Genomic DNA, 24,935 nt, shown 5'->3' on the forward strand with positions numbered 1-24,935 from the left:
AATTGACTCCCAATGTTCACCTTAAAGAGCCATCTCAAAGAACATCAGTGTTATGGAATCAAAACGTTTTTGCATTCATAAAAAAAGCACCTAAAAAATCCTCAGAATTGAAAATCACAAAAAAATGAAAGTCATATGTTGTTACAGTGCATGCCTATTATTGCATAGACCCCTAGTCTGTGATAGTTTATAGGTTCTCTAGAGTTCATGAAATGCATGGTGAGGATGAGACATGAAAAAGCATGAGGAGCTGAGATTGGTTGATAAAGGCCATAACAAGCTCAGTTGCATGCTGGGAGCTGGGTTTGGTAGGAAGTGGAAAAACTGAGGGATTTTGGTGACGTAACAGCTGCAGACAGGAAGTCCTGCTGTTCCAGCTATTCGTAAACATAAATATATATATAGCAGTCACTTTCTCACTTTTTCCGTTCTGTCTTTTGCAAGTAGCTTGTACAGCATATAGAGTCTCTTATATATTTAAAATATGTAGCATAATTTACAGCGTATGGTATAAACACACTGTGCTCACTTATGGAACCCAGAGCTTATGAGGATTATCAGTACCAGTTGTTGTAGCAGCCTTATGCTACTAAACCAGATTACATGAATAATCTGTCTTATCTAGATGAGATGATGGTGTATAAGCGTTTCCTAGTCACATGAGGAAACAGAAGAATCAAACACAGCACAAGCCATGAGCTTTGGAAGCTCATTTACCGGAAAGGGACTGTCCAGATATATTTTAGTCCCCTAAGACAGTGTTTCTCAACCCTGGTCCTGGAGGCTGACTGCCTTGCACATTTTAGTGTTTTCCCTGCTCCCAACACACCTGATCCAACTACTCAGCTCATTGCAACCCCTTACTGAGTTGAAGTGGATATGGTAAAGCAGAAAAAAGCACTAAAACGAGCAGGCAGTGGGCCTCCAGGACCAGGTTTGCTAAACACTACACTAGGATACGAACATTGTGGTCCTTAGGGACCCATTGTGTACCTTAATTGAGTCAAAGGTAAAACTGCATTCACCCTCCCAGGGGAAGGATGTAAATGTATTTAGTTTCTTAACCTTTTACAATTTAAAGTAAAATAAAAGGCAAGAGTCAAGGGTGTAATAAGTCAACTTTACAGGAAAAGAAAAAAAAACATTCTTAACTTTAAACGGAAGTTAATATGAAAAGTCACACACACTGTGAAGGCCAGCTGATATTTTCAAATCATTTAGAAAAAAAAAGTCAAAGAATAAAAAACAAAACAAAAAACAAGGTTCTGTTTTGAAAGCGATGATATAGAACTATGTTCCCTGACTATAGATAAGATGTATGCTTGAAGGTACCTCCCTAGTGACAATGTTTGAACCCTAGGTGCTGCTTTTCGACCTCTGTCATCATTCCCAAATTCAGCTATTATAAAATAATATGAACAACAGATCTCATTTCATTGACAACATTTTCTATCTCCCAAAACTTGCTATTCTCCATTATGGATGACTCTCATGTTGTAATTAGCTGTGTGCTTCCTTTTATGGTAGCATGGCTCAATTAAAACATTTGTTCCTAACATAATTATTCTGCTGAGAGTCTGCCGAGTTACCCTGACTTAATATACATATGCCGAAGCCAATCACATGAAAGTTGTGTGAGTAGAGAATGAATTACAGAGGGAAATAAAGGAAGATGTGAGAAAGGAAGTTCTTTCATTTAAAGTTCAAATCAAAGCGGTGAGTGCTCAGACAGTGGCCCACTTCTGCTGTGGGGAGAACAGGTGAAAATGGCTTTTGATCATTTCTGTGCCCTGCTTCTAGCTGAAAGCTCCCTCAATGTGTGTGCATGTGTGTTTGTGTTTTTGTGTGTGTGTGTGTGTGTGTGTGTGTGTGCGTGCACGTGTGCCCCGTGCATGCCGCTGCTACAGTAGTGTGAGATGCTGTTACCATAGCTTGCTTTGAAGTACCTCTGCCTGTTCATCATTATTCCTCCCAGAGAGTGATGGGTAGAAAAAAGATTCTGAATGTAGAAGGAAAAACAAAATCTCAAAATCCTTGCTGTGTGTCCCTGAGCTCCTGAAAAGCTCTTTTTCTTTTTCTTTTGAGACCGAATTCTATATTTTATGATCTCAATATTCAGCAACTGAGCACTGGGACACACCACAAAGCAGCACAGTGAAACTAGAACTATTGCTGAAAGCATTGTGTTGCTTCTTTCCCTCTGTCTCTGTGTAGATGGGTGCGCGAGTTTCTAAATGAGGAGAATAAAGGCTTGGACGTGCTGGTGGAGTATCTCTCATTTGCACAGTATGCTGTCACGTAAGTCATCCATGCTTGTGCACTACACACAATGCACACAATGGCTCCTTTATCTCTAACCGCTGATGTATCCACACACGTTGCCTCATATGCTGGGACATTGAGTCATTGCTGTGAGTGAATCGGGCGCTAGTGTATATATTGTGTGCTGTGTACAGCCTATTCACACAAGCCCAGTCACAAGGTCCCCATTTAGAGCCTCTAGCAGTTTACAGTCTGATGAGAAAGTGATTTGCTGCCTAAATATGCTTAACTGGTGTGCGTCCACTGTGGAAAGAGTTGTCTGCGGAGGAACGCATGGGCCCCATTACACTGTGCACATTGTTTTTGCAGCTTTCTGTTTTGTTTATTGATCAGTACTGGAGTTATGTGTAAACCAGTCCCCTCAGACATTAAAATAAACTACAATATAGTTCTATGGGCTTCTTGGAGCCACCTTATTCTGTTATGGCTTTGTAAATGATAATTATTGTAAAGCTGATGATTTTTGATAGCTACATTTAATTAGATTGTACTGTAATTATAAAGACGTGTAATTATAATCAAAGTGTAGAAAAAGCACACACGGTTCAGTAAAAAAAAATTTAATTTGCACAATTTTCCACTTGCCTCAGATGTAATGGGTCATGTGCAAACTTTGATTCCTTAGTTTAGTCCTGGAGCTACAAGTTTATTGTTACTAACAAACACTGGAAGTCAGTAATAACCCAGATGTTTTCCATGAAGAAGTTTCTCAAAACATCTCTTAACCCACTCAAACTGTGTCCAGCGCATCATTTAATGTCACATAGATTCATCAGTGTGGGACCCAGTATGACTCACTGTGAACTTTAAAAATGAACACAATTTTAGGCAAATGCAGCAATCAGGCATGTGGATGCATCAGAGCATGTTTGCAGTTTAAATCTTGAAATTTTGAACTGAGGATAAATATTAACGAAAATAATAACAAAAACTGACAATCTAATCTATCATCAATATGCCTGCTGGATATGTATTCTGCTGAGGAGGTGGGATTCAGCACAATGCTGTTGTCTAAAATGGAAAATTGTGTTTTGATGGACTATTTCTTTAAACAGTACATTCAGTGTCCCCATGTTGCTGAAACTGACGTGAACAGATGCGCGCATTCAGACTTGTGTATGTATGCGTGATAGATTTGATGGTGACAGTGTTGAGAATGGCACAGAAAATGCAGTGGACAAGTCTAAATCTTGGAGTCGCTCTATTGAAGATCTTCATGGGGGCAGCAATCTACCTTCTCCTATCACCGGAAACATCAGCAGAGCTGGGAGACACTCTACGTTAAGGTAAAACCCTCTGTGTTTAATGAATAATTATTATGAGTAATATTTAATACGTAATAACAACCTGATTTCCTTACAAGCCTCTGCCTTTATCTGCAGCAGTACTCTGTATCAGACTATAGATAGTGAGCGGAGCCTTCATGTGAAGTCTAGAGAGTTCTCATAGTCTTGCTCCTGTACTGAGTTCTGGTGACTCACTGTTTTGGGTCTGTCTGTTCTGTACAGAGATGAGTAAAATGACACATGACCACCAGATGACCTTCTGATGGCTCCCTAATCTTATTTAACTGTAATAGTGTCCCTCTCTTACTCTCTCTTGCTCTCGCTCTCTCACTCTCTCTCTCTCGCGCTCTTTCTCGCTCTCCCTCTCTCGCTCTTTCTTTCTCTCGCACTCTCTCTCTCTCTCTCTCTCTCTCTCTCTCGCTCTCTCTCTCTCTCTCTCGCTGTTTCTCGCTGTCCCTCTCTCGCTCTTTCTTGCTCTCTCTGTCTCGCTCTCTCTCTCTCTCTCTCTCTCTCGCTCTCTCTCTCTCTCTCGCTGTTTCTCGCTCTCCCTCTCTTGCTCTTTCTTGCTCTCTCTCTCTCTCTCTCTCTCTCTCTCTCTCTCTCTCTCTCTCTCTCTCGCTCTCTCTCACTCTCACTCTCTGCTGTCCTGCATCTTGCATGATTCAAAAGGACTGAAACACAGAAACGCATGATTTTAGTGAGAGTGGGCAGGACTGAACTGCTGTAGACCAAATAGTCAGATATAAACATGCTGTTTTTTTGTGATATCACAGACACAGTGAATTCACAATCTGCTAATTTTGCAGTTTAGTTTCCTTAAATGGATTGTACAGACTGGAGAGTGAACAGTACATTTTGAACTTGAACAAGGTTTACGTACTAAATCATGCTAATTGAACTTAACAGTTCCTTGGACACTTAAAGCAGCAGCATGTTCATATATGAGCTATACTGTTTTAATTTTTGATGTTATGTGTAGGAGGAAAGTTGAACTGGTGGAACTGCAGTATTCAGGTTTCATAATGTTAGTGTTAATTATAATTAATTTAAAGGTGGAGTTCTCTTCCTCTAGCTCTCCTCTTCAGGAGATGTTAGTTAGTTGTGGTCTTGTGCCGTTGTTGAGGTGGGAACAGTGTTGATGATGATGTTCTGTCACCTCTACTCTCTCTATAGTCTCCTGCTGTGTGCTCCCATCTTCAGCATGAGGCAGGTTCTCTTTCTCAGAGCTCTATCTACAACTGTTCAGCACCATTCCTCTCCCTCTTCTCTTCTCTTCTCTTCTCTTCTCTTCTCTTCTCTTCTCTTCTCTTCTCTTCTCTTCTCTTCTCTTCTATTCTCTTCCTCAGATAGTGTGATAGGCTGCAGATATGCTGTGCTAATGGAATCTCCTATAGTCAGAGACAGTTGCTTTGTTGTTCTGTGTAGTGCTTGTGTTATGTGTGATATTCCATATGTAGAGCTCATGTAATTGATCTCTCTGTCCACGTGTGCTTTCATAGCTCATGTTCCTCGCCTGGATGTACCTCACAGCATGTTTGCAAAAATCCTTTTCATCCTAATGAGAAATGGCAGCATGCAACAGTATTTACAGCTCAGTTTACAGTGGACTGTCAGTGTGTTAGAAGCTGTGTAGATTAACTATATAGCTTTTTTTGGATTTTTATTTTTTATTACAGGTTTTAAACAACCATTTCACAAACAAGAAATTCTGCCAGTAAACAAAGATTTAGAGGTGGAAGAAAGTGGGGCTAACTGTGAGGCTACGTTTACACAGCAGGTAAAAGTGGCCCAAATCCGATTTTTGTGTCATCTGTGTGGCAGTGTGAACAGCATAAAACACATTGAATCTGACATTTTCAATTCCGGTTTGAGACGCTTTCATATATGGTACTGAAATCCAATCCATGTCCACTCTGTGGCAATGCGGCTCAATCTGAACAGCCAGATTGGAATTCACATGGCTTTTACGTCAGCCGAGCTCAACAGGCGTCATAATTTCCCGCTGCTGAGACCTAATAAACATTTGGGGTAATATTTCTGTACAAAAATTAGAAGACTTATCAACATCACTCCGTGTTTGAAGAGATTTCGAAAGAAATGGCTGAACGCAGCTGTAGGAGAGCGAGGCTGCAGTGTCAGTTAAAAGTCTGAAAGCAAAGTTTAAAGAATCCAAGGACACAAACCAAAGAAGTGACTGTAGCCGAGTAACGTCCTTTTTACGAACACATTCTGTTCATTAGAAGTCAGAATTGTTTACCTCTGGATGAGCCACATGAAGCAACGTGGATGTTCTTTTGCGCATGCAGGTCAGTTTAGGATGATCTGTTCATGTTTCATATATATCACATTTAAAAGACACAGTCCAACAAAAAAATTGGATTTGGTGAGCAAATCAGATTTGGGCCACTTTTACCTGCTGTGCAAACGTAGCCTAAGTTTCCAGTTTAACATACTAGGCTACCAAACTGGACTAGTTGTTCAAAAACAGAACTACATAGAATAATGTGACCTTTTATACACATATCAAGTAGGGATGCACCAGCATTGGAAATTGGGGGCAGATGCCAGTAGCCGATAATCTTCATGTACATACCTGCTGATGCAGATACATTAGCATTTATAAAAAGTAGAAATTAAGACTAAAACTACCTGAATTAGCATTACAGAAAAAATTATTTAGAGGGCTGCATTTACAAATGCAGTAAAATGCAGATAGTTTATTCCAGTAGCCCAGTGTTGCCTAAACATCTTGTCAAATACTGGTCAAATTTAAATATCTGTCCAAAGCTGTTTTTTTTTTTTTTCAAGCAAATATCTGCTGATAACAGTATGATTCAGATATCATCATGAATCCCTAATATCAATATGTATCTTTGGAAATGAATAAGGCACTCTAAATGTTGTGGGCTAAAGTTTCTCATTAGGTTAAATAGCATTTTTGCCAGGGTTGTGAAAAGTTTGTTTAACCCAGCAACAGTTGCTATGAATAGCAGTGTCTATGCTGAGTGCTCGTCCTCCATTCTGCTGCACTCCTTTATGATAAAGCATTTTGCTTGCTAGGTTTACAAGTGGGCATAGCCTCTGGAATTTGGACTCGTATGTGTGTTTACTCACTTTCAAAATTCAATATCTACAAAATTTCTACAAACCCAATTCCAAAAAGTTGATGTAAATATGCAAATAAATACAAATAAAATTACAAAGCAGTCATGTATAAATACAACAAATTACCCATGACCTTCAGCCCCTCAGAAGGCACGGAGTTAAAAAGCAAGATGATTCTGTATGATTCAGTTCATCACATGGGCTTGGGAATACTTTGACTTTTGGAGCAACATGTACGCTTCCCTTTAGAAACAGCCTTTTTCAGGGACATCCATGCTTATTTCAACATGACAACCCCAAGCCACATTCTGCATGTGTTACAACAGCATGGCTATGTAATAAGAGAGTGCAGATGCTCACATTAAAAAATTGTCTTTTGTTACGATCAAAATACAACTACAAAGGCCATGTATAGTTATAGAGCTGAAGACCTGGATAACATTATTGGATTAGTTTGTGTCTTCAGTCCCAAAATGGTAACTATTGTTAAAAACAAAGGTGATGTAACACAGTGGTATGTATGCTTTTGTCCCAACTCTTTTGGAACATACTGCAGGCATCAAATTTGTAATAAGAGTATATTTACAAAAAGCAATTATGTTCATATGGTAAAACATAAAATACTGTTTTTGAACTGTTTTCAGTTCAACACAGGCCAAACAGAATTTACTGATCATTGCTTTGTATTTTTATTAGCATTTCACATACTGTCTCAACTTTTTTGGAATCGAGGTTGTACTACGATATGAACATTTGTTTAGAAGGTTAAAGTGGTTACATTTAGACAAATGAGAGCCACTTTGATGAAGTTTTAATCTTTCTAGCCACCCAAATCATAAAAATGCTGGTTTTAAGTGACAGTTTAACCTTATTAACAACCACATAGGCTGGTAAGAAGAGAAAGGGCTGCATTTTTATGGCACATTACAACATTAACTTGTAATTGTTGTAAGTGTTATGCACAATCATCAGTTGACTGTATTATTTGTTATTGATTAACTGTTTGTTGGCTATTTCTTAGCATCTCTAACGTAAACCTTACTCGATGGTCTGTTGTCATTTTATATGAAGGTAAGAATTATATGTCTGTTGTTCATGATTATGCAACCATAGGACAAAGGAGAGGCTTCTGAAATGTCCAAAGTGCTCAAAAGAACAAGGGTATGTGTGCAGCCTTTAGTGATCGAATGTAATCCATGCATTTTTTTGCTCAATAGCGTATACAGAGAGCTGTAGAAGATAATTCAGCCTCAGTGTTCTAGATCAGTTTGATAATAGAAAAGCCTGCCTAACCTGGCACACCTTGGCATTAAGTGGTACTGAGGAGCCTGTTAAAGCAAGTCCACATTGCAAACTTGTACTCAGACAGTGAATAAGTCTTACTGTAATCACAAGAGTGTATTTGTCACACTTAGGTTTAAATGATTAATGAATTGCTCACAATTACACACACACTCACTGTTCTCTGCGGAAGTGTACGTCAGGAAAATGTAGGTGTGCACAGTCACTCACTCAGATAAGAGCTTGCACACACGGTGATCTACGGATGTTATTGTTAGGCAATATATATTAGTGTATATCGGCATAATATAGCAATGTTGATTTTTAATTATAGCAGCTTGATAGATTATGGGGAAAAAACTGCTCTTTCTTCCTTATTCACAATCAAGTGACCCATCTCTTTTTAATTTGAACACACCTGTGCCCTGAAATTACCTGCATGCGTACCTCCTAATCAGTAATGTTGTGTTAATGATACACATGCATTAAAAGGTTGTGTGTACAGACACTTTCACTTAAACACGAAGCTCCATGCTCATAGTCCTCCTGAGGCTGAAAGTACTTCTACATGCTTGGAAGATTGTGAATATTTGTAGTAAAGAGGAGAAAGAAAAAGTGTAGTTCCTCTAGGCCCCGACTTCCAGGCTCTGCTCCAATTCTGTCATTAATACAGAGAGGCAAGGGGAACGATGTTGCTGACTCCATGCCTATACACATTTACACTGAAGATAGTTGTTGTAACTTGAAAATTAAAAATATGAGCAAAGTCTTGCTTGTTTGTCTGTATGTGTGTGTCTGAGGTTCAGTTTAGGTCATAATTTCAGGATTCCTCTCACGTTCACTGTTACTCTCCTGTGCGTGTCCCTGTGTGTCATATTGGCTTTAAGAACGGCATAGAGGAAGCAGGTCTGAGTGTCTGAGGCATTTCCATACCCTCAGGCACCAATGCTGCCATGACTCAGTGTGAACTCAGTGTGTTTTTATTTAACCTTGAATGCTCTTTTTAGTGAAGCTTGCAGAACAAGCAACATATATGCCAGTAAGCTCAGATGATAATGTAAATTTAAACAGATTATTATCTGCAGAATTACCGTAAAAAATCATACTGTGATGATCCGAGTTCAGTTACAAAGCACAGCATGTTATTGTTACAGAGCCTTACCCTGTAGCTTTTCCCTGATGGTAATGTGGTTGCTATTGATGGTACACAAAGCTGCAGTGTATAAGATTAAGTATTTTGGACCACATTGTATGTCTTTGTGTTAACGTCAGTTTCATAAAGAAGGTCCAGCTCTATGTTTAGGACTCAAATGCAAAATTGGTGTTATACTGATTTGTTTTTTTAATACTCTTTTAATCACAATCATCTGGTAAGGAAAGAGTCTGAAGAAGAAGTTACAAAATGTTCTTCTGCGTGTTGCATGCAATTACACATTTCTACCGGAGAGGTATGCAAATCCCCAAAAACTTGCAGAATGTAGCTTTAATAAGTTTGATTCAAGCACTATGACCATCCAGCGGTTCTCCGTGTTTGTTTATTTGGAAACCAAAATATTGCCAAAATGGTGTGATGGCACTCTTCTTCTAGACAGGCTTATCCATTTAACTTTCTACTGGGGCTTTCTACTTTTGTTTCATTTGCGTGCTTTACCAGACTGAAAATCCATCCATCCATCCATTTTCTAAGCCGCTTCTCCGTCAGGGTCGAGGGGGGGGGGGTGCTGGAGCCTATCCCAGCAGTCTTTGGGCGACAGGCAGGATAGACTGAAAATCTACATTTATAATTTTTTTTGTTTTAGTTTGTATAGCCTATGATTAAGTGCACTCTGTTCTGTTGTATACATTTTCTAACTAACCATAGGTTAGGACTGTTCAAAGGAAATGGTTACATAAAGGCGAAACAAAGAAAATCTTGTTAAGGAAGTGAAAGTGTGATCATTTGCATGTTATTGGTACTTTTTTTTAAATCATCACCATGTTCTGTAGTATCTTTTATATAACTGGCCGAATCATGTATTTGTGCATGTTTGTGAGATGTACTTTCCAGGCTCAAGTGATGTGGCTGTAAAAGTCTAGTCTGTGTTTTAGTGTGTTATGTGTGTGTTTTTTTTTTTTTTTTTTTAATGTTTTTTTCTGCTTTTGTGTGTGTTTCTAGTCTCCCCTCTTTCACACATTAAGTCTTCAGCTCAATCTGTTCTTACAAAGGCCCTCAGACCACTGCCATGCATGTCAATGATCCTGCTATTGTGCACTGTGCGAGTGATATGTGTGTAGAGCCGTTAGTGCTAAGACAATGCACCCTGCACCTCCTCTGTCCGCAGCAGAGGCAGCGCTGTATTGTAGGCTACTGTGTTTAATTGTCCTGAGAGTAACTTAAGTTACTTAAGACTTAGTTAAGTGTCAGAAATCTAGTCTCGCTTAAGATTCCATCAATTTCCTCACTATGAGCACAATATAATTCACTCTGCTACTGTTAGAGTTCAGTATTGCTTTGGTTTCCACTGGATGCAGTTCTGTATTGTTATTCTAATGTTTGAGAGCTTGAAAGGTGTTTTTACAAATTGCACCTGCTTGTCAGTGGAAAAGCTATTTATGCTTGAGGCATGTTTTGTGAAAGCTTCTTTTTCTTTTCTCTCCTCACTCTTCCCAGATGTAACACGTTGCCAAGCAGAAGAACGTTGAAGAATTCGAGATTAGTGTGTAAGAAAGATGACGTTCACGTCTGTATTATGTGCCTACGAGCCATCATGAACTACCAGGTGAATAACACTGGCACACACAGAAATGTCTGTACCGTCAGATGCTGTTTGTTTTCTGTGTTGTATGTTGTGACACATCAATTCTCATGTTTATTATAAATATTTATCATAAAATTCTAGGCATCTTTCTGTGCTCATTGAATGCATCCCATCCTTCTTGTCTCACCCTTCTAACTTTGTTTTTCTCCTTTTAGTATGGCTTCAACATGGTCATGTCCCACCCACATGCTGTGAATGAAATTGCACTAAGTCTGAACAACAAGAATCCCAGGTAAGACTTTGTAGTGTGTGTGTGTGTGTGTGTGTGTGTGTGAGAGAGAGACAGAGAGAGACAGAGACAGATAAAGAGAGAGACTGAGAGGGATGGGAGAGAGAGACAGATAAAGAGAGATACTGAGAGGGATGGGAGAGAGAGACAGATAGAGAGAGACTGAGAGGGATGGGAGAGAGAGACATAAAGAGAGAGACTGAGAGGAATGGGAGAGAGAGACAGATAAAGAGAGAGACTGAGAGGGATGGGAGAGAGAGAGACCGATAAAGAGAGAGACTGAGAGGGATGGAAGAGAGAGAGACCGATAAAGAGAGAGACTGAGAGGGATGGGAGAGAGAGACAGATAAAGAGAGATACTGAGAGGGATGGGAGAGAGAGACAGATAGAGAGAGACTGAGAGGGATGGGAGAGAGAGACAGATAAAGAGAGAGACTGAGAGGAATGGGAGAGAGAGACAGATAAAGAGAGAGACTGAGAGGGATGGAAGAGAGAGAGACCGATAAAGAGAGAGACTGAGAGGGATGGGAGAGAGAGACAGATAAAGAGAGATACTGAGAGGGATGGGAGAGAGAGACAGATAGAGAGAGACTGAGAGGGATGGGAGAGAGAGACAGATAAAGAGAGATACTGAGAGGGATGGGAGAGAGAGACAGATAGAGAGAGACTGAGAGGGATGGGAGAGAGAGACATAAAGAGAGAGACTGAGAGGAATGGGAGAGAGAGACCGATAAAGAGAGAGACTGAGAGGGATGGAAGAGAGAGAGACCGATAAAGAGAGAGACTGAGAGGGATGGGAGAGAGAGACAGATAAAGAGAGATACTGAGAGGGATGGGAGAGAGAGACAGATAGAGAGAGACTGAGAGGGATGGGAGAGAGAGACAGATAAAGAGAGAGACTGAGAGGAATGGGAGAGAGAGACAGATAAAGAGAGAGACTGAGAGGGATGGGAGAGAGAGACAGATAAAGAGAGAGACTGAGAGGAATGGGAGAGAGAGACAGATAAAGAGAGAGACTGAGAGGGATGGAAGAGAGAGAGACCGATAAAGAGAGAGACTGAGAGGGATGGGAGAGAGAGACAGATAAAGAGAGATACTGAGAGGGATGGGAGAGAGAGACAGATAGAGAGAGACTGAGAGGGATGGGAGAGAGAGACAGATAAAGAGAGAGACTGAGAGGAATGGGAGAGAGAGACAGATAAAGAGAGAGACTGAGAGGGATGGGAGAGAGAGAGACAGATAAAGAGAGAGACTGAGAGGGATGGGAGAGAGAGACCGATAAAGAGAGAGACTGAGAGGGATGGGAGAGAGAGAGACAGATAAAGAGAGAGACTGAGAGGGATGGGAGAGAGAGACAGATAAAGAGAGACTGAGAGGGATGGGAGGGATGGGAGAGAGAGACAGATAGAGAGAGACTGAGAGGGATGGGAGAGAGAGACAGATAAAGAGAGAGACTGAGAGGAATGGGAGAGAGAGACCGATAAAGAGAGAGACTGAGAGGGATGGGAGAGAGAGAGACAGATAAAGAGAGAGACTGAGAGGGATGGGAGAGAGAGACAGATAAAGAGAGACTGAGAGGGATGGGAGAGAGAGACAGATAGAGAGAGACTGAGAGGGGTGGGAGAGAGAGACAGATAAAGAGAGAGACTGAGAGGAATGGGAGAGAGAGACAGATAAAGAGAGAGACTGAGAGGGATGGAAGAGAGAGAGAGACCGATAAAGAGAGACTGAGAGGGATGGGAGAGAGAGAGACAGATAAAGAGAGAGACTGAGAGGGATGGGAGAGAGAGACAGATAAAGAGAGACTGAGAGGGATGGGAGAGAGAGAGACAGATAAAGAGAGAGACTGAGAGGGATGGGAGAGAGGGAGAGACAGATAAAGAGAGAGACTGAGAGGGATGGGAGAGAGAGACAGATATAGAGAGACTGAGAGGGATGGGAGAGAGAGAGACAGACAAAGAGAGACTGAGAGGGATGGGAGAGAGAGAGACAGATAAAGAGAGACTGAGAGGGATGGGAGAGAGAGACAGATAAAGAGAGAGACTGAGAGGGATGGGAGAGAGAGACACATAAAGAGAGACTGAGAGGGATGGGAGAGAGAGAGACAGATAAAGAGAGAGACTGAGAGGGATGGGAGAGAGAGACAGATAAAGAGAGACTGAGAGGGATGGGAGAGAGAGAGACAGATAAAGAGAGAGACTGAGAGGGATGGGAGAGAGAGAGACAGATAAAGAGAGAGACTGAGAGGGATGGGAGAGAGAGACCGATAGAGAGAGACAGAGGGGGAGAGACTGATAGAGATTGGGTAGAAAAACTGAGAAATATGTGGGGGAGAGATGGAAGGAATAGAGAAGGAAAGCAAATGACAAAGAGAGATGGAGAGGGGGAAAGGGTATATGGAGAAAGAGACAGGAAGAAAGATGGGATGGAAAGAGGGAGACAAAATGGAAGTATGAGTTAAATACTGAGAGTGGAGGAAGACGTAAAAAGAGAGGAGGGGAATATAGAAAGAAAGGAAAAGTGAACAAGATGGGTACAGAGAGAGAAGAAAAAAGATGGAGAGAGGAGGGAAAAGGAGATGGAGAAAGCAAGAGAAAAGGGAGAGAGAGCGCGCACGAGCACCTGCTTTGTAATGACTCTCTAGAATGGAGTTTTCCCAGCATGCATCATTCTCGGTCTCTCTTTCTCATTCAGGCAGGTTGAGTTCTTTGGCGAGGTCATAAATACTGGCAGCTGCAGTAAGAGGACCTCTTAATCTGTGTGTGTGTGTGTGTGTGTGTGCGTGTGTAGTCTGTCATTCCTTGTTTAGCTCCTATCTGTTCTGTAAGAGATGTAACTTTCTTTCTGTTCCCTCAGACTGCATGTGCTTCTATTAACATGAAGCTTAAATGTCATTTTTGAGGTCACACTGTGTGTGACCTGACTTTTCATAGAGTTTCGTAATACGTAGTTTCGTAGTGTGTCAGTTCACTTTGATCTTGAAACAGTCATTACATCAATCTCAGAGCCTGTTAGTCATTTAAACTCTAGGGCACACTTTATCTTTCAGCCATTTCCTAACTGCAGAACTGCTGAAAGGACTAATGTCTTTTATCCCTGTGTGCGCGTGTGTGTGTGCGTGTGCGCGTGTGCGTGTGCGTGTGCGTGTGTGTGTGTGTGCGTGTGTGTGCGTGTGTGTGCGTGTGCGTGCGTGCGTGTGCGTGCGTGTGTGCGTGCGTGCGTGCGTGCGTGCGTGCGTGTGTGTGTGCGCGTGTGTGTGTTTGCTACAGGACTAAAGCTCTAGTGCTGGAGCTGCTGGCTGCTGTGTGTTTGGTGAGAGGGGGGCATGAAATCATCCTCTCTGCTTTTGATAACTTTAAAGAGGTATGGAGCTGCAGTTTTCTCACACAAGTCTTCATCTAGAATTCCTTTGTTATCCCCTATAGAATGTTGTAATCAAGTTAGAAGATCTTCAAAGTTCATTTTCCAACCTCCCTGTCTCCCTTAGTGATAAACAGGCTGTTTTGGTTGCTCTGCCTTTAAGACTGATGTGTCAATGAGCTCTGATCGGATTAGGTGCCTAATTCAGAAGCAGTCAAGGCTGAAACACTCCTTATAACTTAAAGGTGAAGGGGCTGAGCTAAGGTGTTGTAGTCTAAAAAGACGGATATAAGTAAATGCATTTGATCTTCATGACATCACAAAAACACTGAATTAAAAGCAAACTGTTTTTGCAGCGTAATCTGCATGGGCTGGTGTAGTGAATGGTACATTTTGAAACAAGGCAAGAAACTTTTATCTGTGCTCAACACTTAAAACAGCAGTTGTTGAAGTGGCACAGAACAGCAGAGTTATATCAGTGTCAGGCAGGCAACGGCAGTAATAAAGAACGCCAACCTGCCGGAACTTCTCTGTTGGTGATTTGGCAAGCAAATCACATCTGTTAGAGAACAGTTTGGATTTGGAGCTGTGAGTGCGGCTTTGTCTGAGCTTGTGTGTGTATTTTGGCTTTTTATTGGTAGTTGCATTTGCAGGTCTGGCAAGTTAGATTTAGGGTGATTTTAAGGTAATGTTTACTGAAATAATAAAACATAGAACAGTATAATCCATTTTTATTTATTGTCTCTTCATTTGAGGTGATCTATAATTTTTCTACCAGCATTTATGATACTAAAGACACCTTTTTCATCCTGTTTTCTCTTTTCATACACTTTAGTTTTCTTCTTTCTGTTTTTCTTTACGTCTTTATTCTTCACAATCTTTTTCAAGACCACCAGATAAAACACAACCTTTTTGTGCACAATAAACCTCAGTCATACCAAATGTTTTATTGAAATATTTTCTGGCTTTGCTTTGCAGGTTTGTTCAGAAAATCAGAGGTTTGAGAGACTGATGGAGTACTTCAAGAATGAGGACAATAACATTGACTTCATGGTACTTATCCAGCTCCTCCTCAGCTAGTAGTGGTTGCACTACTCAGCAATTTAATCCTCTATCAGCATTGCATTAGTACCTTCGGATTGACCTGAATTTTGTATTTTGACTGACAGTACTTTTCACTTTTTCTGTTTTTGATTTGTGTGTCATCTGCAAGTCAGTGCATTTAGAGAAAATGTAGCAAGAGCACAGAAAAATCCCTGTTAGTGCTAGTTTCCTAACCCTAACTTCACAAGTATATGCTGCCTGAAGTTACTATTGTTGCTGAATGTGGCACTATGTAAAACATCCTAGGCCATACTTGACACTTTAGCTCATCCATCACCATGAGAAGTATAGGTGGAGTTGGGCCTCCAACTGTGTGTTTAGTTCTTGTGTGTTAAAAGTGTCACCTTGCTGCCATGTAGATGCTGAACATATATAAGGCTTGGCCTGTGAAAGTGAACCAGTATTACATTGACCTAACTGGTCCATCCAGGGATTCCAATGGTCATTGCTTGAGTGTGCCTTACATGCTTTTATAACATGCTAGTTGGCAGTTGCCATTGAATCAAACCCAGCTCAGGGTTTGGTAACCATTTACAACTAAATGTCTTGTCTATGTTTCAAACCATTGAAATTTAGATTGACTTCTTCAGTGTTCCCTAAAAAACATGGTCATGCATTACCACTACAATCCAGAAATTAATTCTCTGTGCTCATTTTGAACCGTATGTGCCAATAAGCAAGAAAAATCCAGTATTCAAATTCTCAAAGCTAAAGAGGATCCATTACCTTTCAGGTGGCATGTATGCAGTTCATCAACATTGTAGTCCACTCAGTAGAAGACATGAACTTCAGAGTGCACTTACAGTATGACTTCACTAAACTGTGTCTGGATGAGTACCTAGATGTGAGTATGCGTCCCTAAAGTGGTGTAAAGCTGACATTTGTGCAGCTCTTCCAACTTTATAGAAAAGAATAAATCTTGCTAAATGTTATTTGTGTTTAAAATGAATACACATCTGAAAGTGTGCAATAGAGGCTAATTTCTTCCTCTTTGTACTATTTTTGTGGACACACTCATCCCATCTATTTCTCTTTCTCTCTCTGCATCTGAGTAGAAGCTGAAGCACACTGAGAGTGATAAGTTGCAAGTTCAGATCCAGGCATACCTAGATAATGTGTTTGATGTGGGAGCTCTGTTGGAAGATGCTGAGACAAAGAACGCAGCGCTGGAGCGGGTGGAAGAGCTGGAGGAGAATCTGTCTCATGTGAGTGTTAAGAGAAATGTCACGCTTTCCTACAGCCAGAACCTAATAATACTCAAGCTAAGAACCTTGATTTTAAACCTCATTTACTTGCCTGCCCATCGAGGAATGTGTACTTTTGTTTGCTATGTTGAAGGTCAACAAGATTTTCCAGTCTTGTGGTTTCCTATGGAAACTGTATTTAATGGTTAGAGTGTTTGGATTTCACTGTACAGATATCTAAACATAATCAACTGAGTCAAAGTGAAGTGCAGTTTTATTGAGGTTGATGCAGTGCCATAGGGCAGAGGTATTCAGCTCTGGACATTGAAATCAATTTTCCAGGATTCAGTGTGAGTCCAGTTTTCTGGGATGCAACTGTGAAGATTAAGTTCAGTTTCCAGGATTCATCTCCTTACCTGGAATAGTTTTCCATGATCCAACTCTTAACTCTTCCAGAATTTAACCTTGATACCAATTTTCCAGGATTCAGCTCCAGACTCCAGTATTTAACTTCAAACCTTGAGTCACGTTTTCCAGGATCCAACTTTAGACCACGAGTCTAGTTTTCCAGGATTCATCTTTGGATCTTGAGTCCAGTTTTTCAGTATTCAACTCAGAACCTTGTGTTCAGTTGTTTCCTAACAAGGGAACAAGGAAACAAGGTTTCCTAACTGCAGTCCTGGGCACCCTACTCTGCAAAGTAATATGTTTTCTTTGCCTAAATACGCCTGATCCCACTTATGGAAGAGTCAAGTGTGGTAGTAATTGGCTAATCTGTTACATCAGATTATCAATTTAACTACTGGTTATTACAAAATCTCAGCCCGGAAAATAGTCTGTACCAGACGTACACAATCCCTGTCATCAAGACTGCTCTAACTCTTCTGGGTATAAACTGATGAGGTTAGTTAATCCTTGCTTTCTTAATAATATGCACCACATGCTGTGTGTCATTGCTTTCAATGTGCAAATTACCACATAAACGCTATAGTCAGTGAATGTTGCTACGGTTTGTCTTTAAATAAGCTTCAGGATTTGCACAGGAAAAACTCAGTTATAAGATAAAAATTTTGACATTCTACTCGAGTTTATTACATTCTTTTCTCTTTTGTACTGAACGTTTTCTCCAAATATAAGATCAGTCGTTGTCATGTATTTGTCTGAGGGAGTTTTTCCTTGCCACTGTTGCCCCTGGCTTGCCCACCAGGGGGTTTCTGTACATTCTTACAGTCCTGTTGAAACTTTGTCTTTTCCAAAATTCTGTAAAGCTGCTTTGTGACAACATCCGCTGTAAAAAGCGCTATACAAATAAATTTGATTTGATTTGATTTGATATTTGTGAGCATGCCCCTAAACTCTCCATGCAGATGACAGAGAAGTTGCAGGACACTGAAAACGAGGCCATGGCAAAGATTGTAGAACTGGAGAAACAGCTAATGCAGAAGAACAAGGATCTTGATTCTATACGGGTAAGACGTCTACAGGCTTGTTTTATACAAATTCTGACATATTTTCAGCACCTTAAAGTGCTTCAGAAGAAAAGGCTTAAACATTTTGCGGTACGGCATAAAGTATTTCTTATGCCCACATTGTGCCACAATAATGCAATATATCAAAAAGGACATGCTATGTAAATGCTAAATTGGCTAAATAGATAATGTTCTTTTGTAATCTACAGGAAGTATACAAGGATGCTAACACGCAGGTAAACACACTGAGAAGGATGGTGAAGGAGAAGGACGAGGCCATTCAGAGGCAAAGCAATCTCGAGAAGAAGATTCATGAACTGGAGAAGCAAGGAACTATCAAGATCCAGAAGAAGAGCGATGGGGATATTGCTATCCTGGCCTCTGCTTCGTCCACTAATGGTGTGCTGGCAGGGATGGAGGGCACAGGAGGAATGCATATCGGTGCCACGATTGGTCTTGAAGGGCCCAGTAATGGGGAAAGACCTGGCATGAACATACCACCACCCCCACCTCCACCTCCACCCATGCCTGCATCTAGTGAGTTATTTGGCCACACTTTTGTAGTTTGTCAAGTTATTATTTAGTAAACAAGTGCACCAAAACTGAATTAGCCCATTCATGTTTAGACTGTAGCTTTACTGTTTAGAAGTAACTGGCGTTTGAAGTTCAGGTTGTGTGATGTTGAAGTTCAGGCTGTGTTTGGGTCTTTGCAGTGTTTTATAGGCTTTTATATGAGGACGATAACAAGCATCACTGCCTTTACCTCCAGCACTTCTCTTTTGGGTCATTCCCCAAGTGAGCAATAGAGGCAGAACAAATGGAGCAGACAATGCAAATGACTTTATATTTGCTGTTTACTGATTGAATCTCTGTGGGAAAATACCCTTTGGCAGGCTATCATAGCAAATGTCTTTCTTTTTATTCTTCTTTTGTTGCTTTTACCATTTCTTTTTTCCCTTCTCCTTTACTTGCTTTTCTCTTTTTCGTCTCTCTTGCTCCTTTTGACAGTGCTCTCTGTTCTGGATCATTCTACTTTCGCGAAGTAGTTACATGTTCGTTTTCTCTATTTCTTTTCTTTTTGTCTTTCCTGTGATTCCTGTGACGCTCTCATCTCACTTTTGTTCACTCTTCCAGTACCAAACGGTCCATCAGCTGTCCCCGAGCCGCCTCCTCCTCCTCCTCCTCCCCCACCTCCTCCTCCTCTCCCTGGTCCTGCTACAGAAGTGTCTGTGCCCCTTCCACCACCTCCTCCTCCCATGGCACCTCCACTGCCCGGCTGTGGGTCTCCTACAGTCATCTTCAACTCAGGACTAGCAGGTAAGACTCTTCATACAGGAGCACTTCACTTCAGAGTAAACAGGTTCCACTTATGCTGCAGTTAAAATGGAACAGATAGTGTCAAAGTGCTCAGTAAATATGTGATTATGATCATTATTTCCATTGTATGGTCCTCTTATCTCCTGTTATCTCCAGGGTTATTACAGTTAACTAAAACTAATACTAAAATGAAAGCTAACATTAAAAATGTGTTTCTTAAATTGTAATAAAAATGAAAAGGTCCGTTTTTAAAAACCTGAAGACGAAATGAAAACTTTAAAACTAACAAAAGAGTTACTGAAAAAAAAATAACATTTAGTTTTTGTTTTTCAGTGCATGAGAGTTTAAAACAGATCCCTCTGTGTTTGGCTGTATTTTAAGAAAAGTTGGTGCCAAGCCTAGTTATCACTAGGGATGTGCATGGTTGTTCAAATATACTAATATTCAAACTGATCTTAGTATCTGTTTACTTAATTAGGTAGTTAAATAATAATGTTGTTTGGGATTAATGATGGTGAACAATCATTTTAAAATACATTTTCAAGACACAAGCAGCTGATATTGCATCTCGCCAAGCTTGTGCCAGGTGATGGTTAACCAAGTTACTGTAGTAACAATCCTTATGCCAGTTTAAAATCATTGTCAATTAATTGATTTAATACATGCAAAACCATTGCAAGATACTCGTATTCCCACATGTGAACATAACTGACCTTTAAACATATTGAGTGATGTGATATGCTGCATGTATTGGGTCTAAATGAGATTGAAATGCAGCCGTTGAGCTTTGCTGCTTAAGTGGACTTGTTCCTGCGGGTAGATATCAAGCCTGGACAAAAATCTGCCAATATTACAGTACCTTTTAAGTACATCCTCAGACCACAGTGTCAGGTTTCAGCAACTTCAGTTCTTGGGAAAAACACGGGCAAAAACCTCACAGCTTTCGTATGTGAGGTGAAATTGGTGATTTCAAATGGCCTCTAATGGCTTTGGAGAAGAAGGTACCAGCCCAAGCTTAGTGGCCACAGTAGGTTAGTAGAGTTCCCGTGACATTACTAGGTTCATTCTTTCTTACTAGATTAAATGTATTTTCATGTCCAAAAAAAAAAAAGAAATCAAACAGCTACATGTTTATGTTCTTTAATTTCACAAATTTTAAGATTTACAGTGTCTCTATATGTATTTGCTCTCATGTCTGCGTGACCATATACAATATTGCTATTAGAAGTTAAAGCAACCTACCAGCCGTTTTTAATCTGTTTACCATGGTTAGTTAGCCAAATAATAGGTCTCAGGCCTCTACCTGATGTTTAGCAAAATGGCAATACCTGAGTGACGTTATATACAGGAAAACTCGATAAACAAAAAAAAGTGCATCATTTATCATCACCCTTAACACAATAAAGCATTCAGTCAACCGAATGATTGACTATGGATGATGTCTTATGCTAGCTGCATGCGGTGAGTGAACGTTTAAATGCTCATATTTTCTTATTCTAATGAACAATGTAAAATATCCTTGTTGGGTATCTGAGTCCTGTTTGATTGTTTCCATTTTATACACGGTGTCAGTGTAAGGGCACTGTGGTCTGACTGCAGTGTAGAGTGGGGGTGTGTCTCCTCTTAGTGACACGGTGATAATGATCAGTAAGGCTAAGGCTGTTTACTCACTGAGCCTTAACACTGTTTAGCTTCCCAACGAGTCTGGTCAGGTCTGACTGACTCACTCTCAGTCTGATGGAGCCACAGTCTAACTGCTGCTACCATCTTTCCTGTTTTAATGAGAATACTAGAAAACCTTTATTCCCTACCAAGACTAAACAAAGATAGAATAAGAGGAAATGATTTGGTGAAAACTTTCTGGCTGTCAGCATGTGAGTAAGGCTAGAAGTACGAAAAGGCTCATATTGAAAGGCTTTTCCCAGACAGAAGCACCACTCATGTTGCGATTAGCTCAAGAATGACCTTAAACTGACCAGGAATTGGTCAGTGGCTGTTCAGATTTGACTGTGTTAATTCACACCATAAGTGTTATCCCTTTCTGTATCCACTAAGGTGAACTGCTTGTTCACACCATGGTGCCCATAATGTTAAAGTAATGTAAAATTAAACTGGGAAAGTGTTTGTTGCCGTTGCTGTTCCACTTCCCTGTGTTTCACACTTGCCATGGTTGATCTGAGCACTTTTACTGATAATGTAAATTGCTATGCTAGGACAGATTACTCTCCGAGTAGAGTTTTTGTGAGTTTACAGCTTTCTCAAAAAGCATTCATTCCTAGAGTCAAATCAAGTTATGTACTCTTTGATTCTCACCTACACAAGACGGTGTTTACAGGTCTGAGATGAAAGACTAACCTCTTTTTACGTAATGGAAAAAGCCTGATCATGCCCCTGAAAATGGAGGCTACTTTCTTGCTGTTCTTAATGATCTTTCTCTCTCTTTGATTGTTTCTCTTCTATCTTTTGTGCCAACATAGAGGGACCCATCAAACTGTTCTGTAGGTTTGCTGTGTTGTGTGTTTGTTCTCACTGTTTTGTCTTTGTATGTGGAATTTGTGGAGATGGTATTTTTAGTTCCAAAGGGCAAACATGCAACAGAAAGCCTGAATCTCTGGCCCAAAGCAGTTCACGTTGATTGTTCATTCTCAAGCCAAGCATGAAATTGGATGCTGTGTTGCAAGATTTTTTCCTTCAGTTTAGCCAGGCTGTTCAAATCCAGACAGGAACATTCTCTAGACCTCACTTTGCATAGTTAAGCAAATGACAGGACATACATGCCAAAATACGAAACCACATGCTCCATGAGGCAGGAGGCCGTTATTCCTACGCTTGTACATTACAGTCAAAGTCCATGACAGCACTCTGAAAGCCTGTGCTCCACAAGCAGACCCAGCCACACTGGGACCAACTCCAGTTCTGTAGCTTCCTCACAGTTTATGTTCCTGTGACGTTTTAGACTCTTATGTTTTGATTGGCCATTGTAGAATTTAATAGATTCTGATTTTGATTGAGGAGGCTTGTGGAGCATTGAAATGGGCATCAGACTAGGACCATCTCATTTTCTTATAACCGTTTAGGGCTAAAAATATTATTTCACAGTCACCCTTGCACCACTGTCTATGTTCTATGTGTTATATGTGTGTAATGCATGCTGAAACACAGTGGCATGCCACTACAGGTGAATTGTTATCAGATACGGGAAGACTTGCGCAAAAGCAGAATGCAGCCTGCTACGCACTCAGGAACGTATTTCTCAACCCTGACACCCAGCATGGCCACAATATCACAACTGATAACCTGCAGAGGACTTGTAGGAAGCAGCCTGAAGTCACTAGCCTGCTTCAGCAGGGTTGGCTACTAGGGGAGGGAGAAAAAAAACAATGCAGCATGTTAAGATCTGTTGGGGTGAAAAAGTTGTATTGATATACAAAGGACAGTAGTAGTAGTAGTAGTAGTATCTATAGTAGGTCCTCAATTTATCAATAATACTTTTCATTTTAGTGAGACCAAAGCTAGTGACATTGATAGGAGCAGGGGAAACCACTGGGCAATCTTTAACCAGGACCATGATTGAGAACCATTGACATAGTGAATTAAACTAGTATTGTCCAGCAGAAGTTGATTTCCCGTTTAGGGATTACTATAACAAAAAGAGTTCTTGCTTCAATATAAAAATGATATATATATATATATATATATGCAGAAATATATATCTGCAATTTCCCCCTGGGATCAATAAAGGAATCTGAATATAAAATGAACACGCTTTGTTACAAAAATAGAGAAAGTTTCTTTTTGGAGGGATAACTTGCAATGAAAAGTACACATCAAAAAATGATCTTGGCAAATAACATCTTAAATATGATCAATATATCTGACATGCCTTATTATGAGATTATTGTAGGTCTGTTTTAAGGTTATTCTGCTTATTTGTAGATTTTTTGCCAAGTATTTTATTCTGTGTAGAAATTCTCTCATTCTGTTGCCAGATAATGTTGCTTTGTTCAAGTATGCATAAGATATAAAGAAATAATCTTCTGTCTCCCAATAGGATGAAAATTTTCTCTAGATAAAATCATTTAAACAGTATCATAATAAGAAGTATTAGATATATTGACTAGATTTAAGTTGATATCAGTTGCCAAGTTATCATTTTTTTGCAGTGTAATATGTTGCCATATGTCATATCACAAATCTTTAGAAATCACATTGTGGCTTGTGATATCATGTCACATGACCTCTAGTGATTCCCACCCCTAGTGGCTACTCTCCTCCTAAAGAGCCCCAAATTGAAATGACTGTACATGGTAGATACCTCACACCATACAGACTGTACTACAGTTCACAACACAGCTACATAATGCAGTCACTTCATATTTAACCTTAGCCATTAATATATTAATCTGTTCCAGCGTTGCATAGAATATCCTATTGTATCCTTTTAGAATAGTTATTAGCTGAATCAGATGTGCTCAGCCAAGGGAGCAAAAGCCTTGTGGCAGAACACACTGACTCTTATGACAGGAAGGTCTCTCTCATTCTCTCTCTCATTCTCTTGTGCTAAGGCTGTTCAGTCAAATCCTAATAGAATCATCACTCAGCACATGGGAAATAAGTCCCTCTCATTCGCTCCCTGTCACTTCACTATGATTGAATGCAGCCCTAGACAAAAAGCTCGACTATGTTTGTCCTGCTTTCTGCTTTCTAATTGTTCACAAGGAGCTTCACTCTCAATATTGAAGCCTTTACCCTTCTCCCATGTTTGCCCACAGTTACCCTGCTCGATAAGGTATTTCCCACCAGCCCTACATCAGCACTTATTTACTCAGTCCTGTGCTTGATATTGAATGAGACTTCATTTCTACAATGTCTGGTCTAATATCCGAAATACATGCTTTTTGTCCCATAGCCGTGAAAATTAAGAAGCCAATTAAAACCAAGTTCCGCATGCCTGTGTTTAACTGGGTGGCACTGAAGCCCAACCAGATCAATGGCACTGTCTTCAATGAGATTGATGACGAGAGGATACTGGAGGTAAGAGTCCTCAAGCTACCCTAAAAAAATTACACCACAGTCATTGCTTACTGTCATGACAGCTGACGTAAACCCACAAAATGTTGCTGTCGGAAAATTAAACCACAATTCCAAAACAGTAATTTTACTGGACAAGGACAGTTTTTCGTAAATTAAAATGTAACACGATTTTTTTCTGAGCAATTTTGATCACTTGTGTAGGTCCATTTATCATTAAATCTGAACACAATACAAGGATAACTGGAGTTTTCAATTTGTGCAAAAAGTATAAAAAGACTAATTGTAAGAAGTTTTTGTGCACCAGGAGAGGTAAACATTTATTAAGGCTTATTCGGAAAGACGCTGTCCATCATAAAGGCTGCTCTTATCAACTTTGATGATATAACGCCAGGTGATGGTTGTTTTTTGTGATGACACTTTTTTTTTAGCTAAATGACTGGAATAGC

General features: G+C 40.2%; 1 protein-coding gene across 8 annotated transcripts in view; it reads left to right on the forward strand.

The window, feature by feature from the left end:
• Positions 1–24,935, forward strand: part of fmnl2a (formin-like 2a) — a 78,923-nt gene that overhangs the window by 44,297 nt on the left and 9,691 nt on the right. For 5 of the 8 annotated variants that reach the window (XM_017692410.2, XM_017692414.2, XM_017692411.2 and 2 more), the window contains exons 5-17: positions 2,215–2,298; positions 3,456–3,608; positions 10,645–10,753; positions 10,948–11,024; positions 14,291–14,384; positions 15,360–15,434; positions 16,219–16,329; positions 16,541–16,690; positions 18,037–18,138; positions 18,348–18,675; positions 19,273–19,455; positions 21,933–21,953; positions 24,365–24,489. In XM_017692410.2, the coding sequence (XP_017547899.1) occupies positions 2,215–2,298; positions 3,456–3,608; positions 10,645–10,753; positions 10,948–11,024; positions 14,291–14,384; positions 15,360–15,434; positions 16,219–16,329; positions 16,541–16,690; positions 18,037–18,138; positions 18,348–18,675; positions 19,273–19,455; positions 21,933–21,953; positions 24,365–24,489 (1,612 nt within the window). The remainder of the gene's footprint in view (positions 1–2,214; positions 2,299–3,455; positions 3,609–10,644; positions 10,754–10,947; positions 11,025–14,290; positions 14,385–15,359; positions 15,435–16,218; positions 16,330–16,540; positions 16,691–18,036; positions 18,139–18,347; positions 18,676–19,272; positions 19,456–21,932; positions 21,954–24,364; positions 24,490–24,935) is intronic. The other 3 variants (XM_017692416.2, XM_037539676.1, XM_017692413.2) reach the window with 1 other exon arrangement.

Source organism: Pygocentrus nattereri, chromosome 6 (assembly GCF_015220715.1).
Source record: "Pygocentrus nattereri isolate fPygNat1 chromosome 6, fPygNat1.pri, whole genome shotgun sequence".
In the NCBI taxonomy this organism is placed as follows: Eukaryota; Metazoa; Chordata; class Actinopteri; order Characiformes; family Serrasalmidae; genus Pygocentrus; species Pygocentrus nattereri.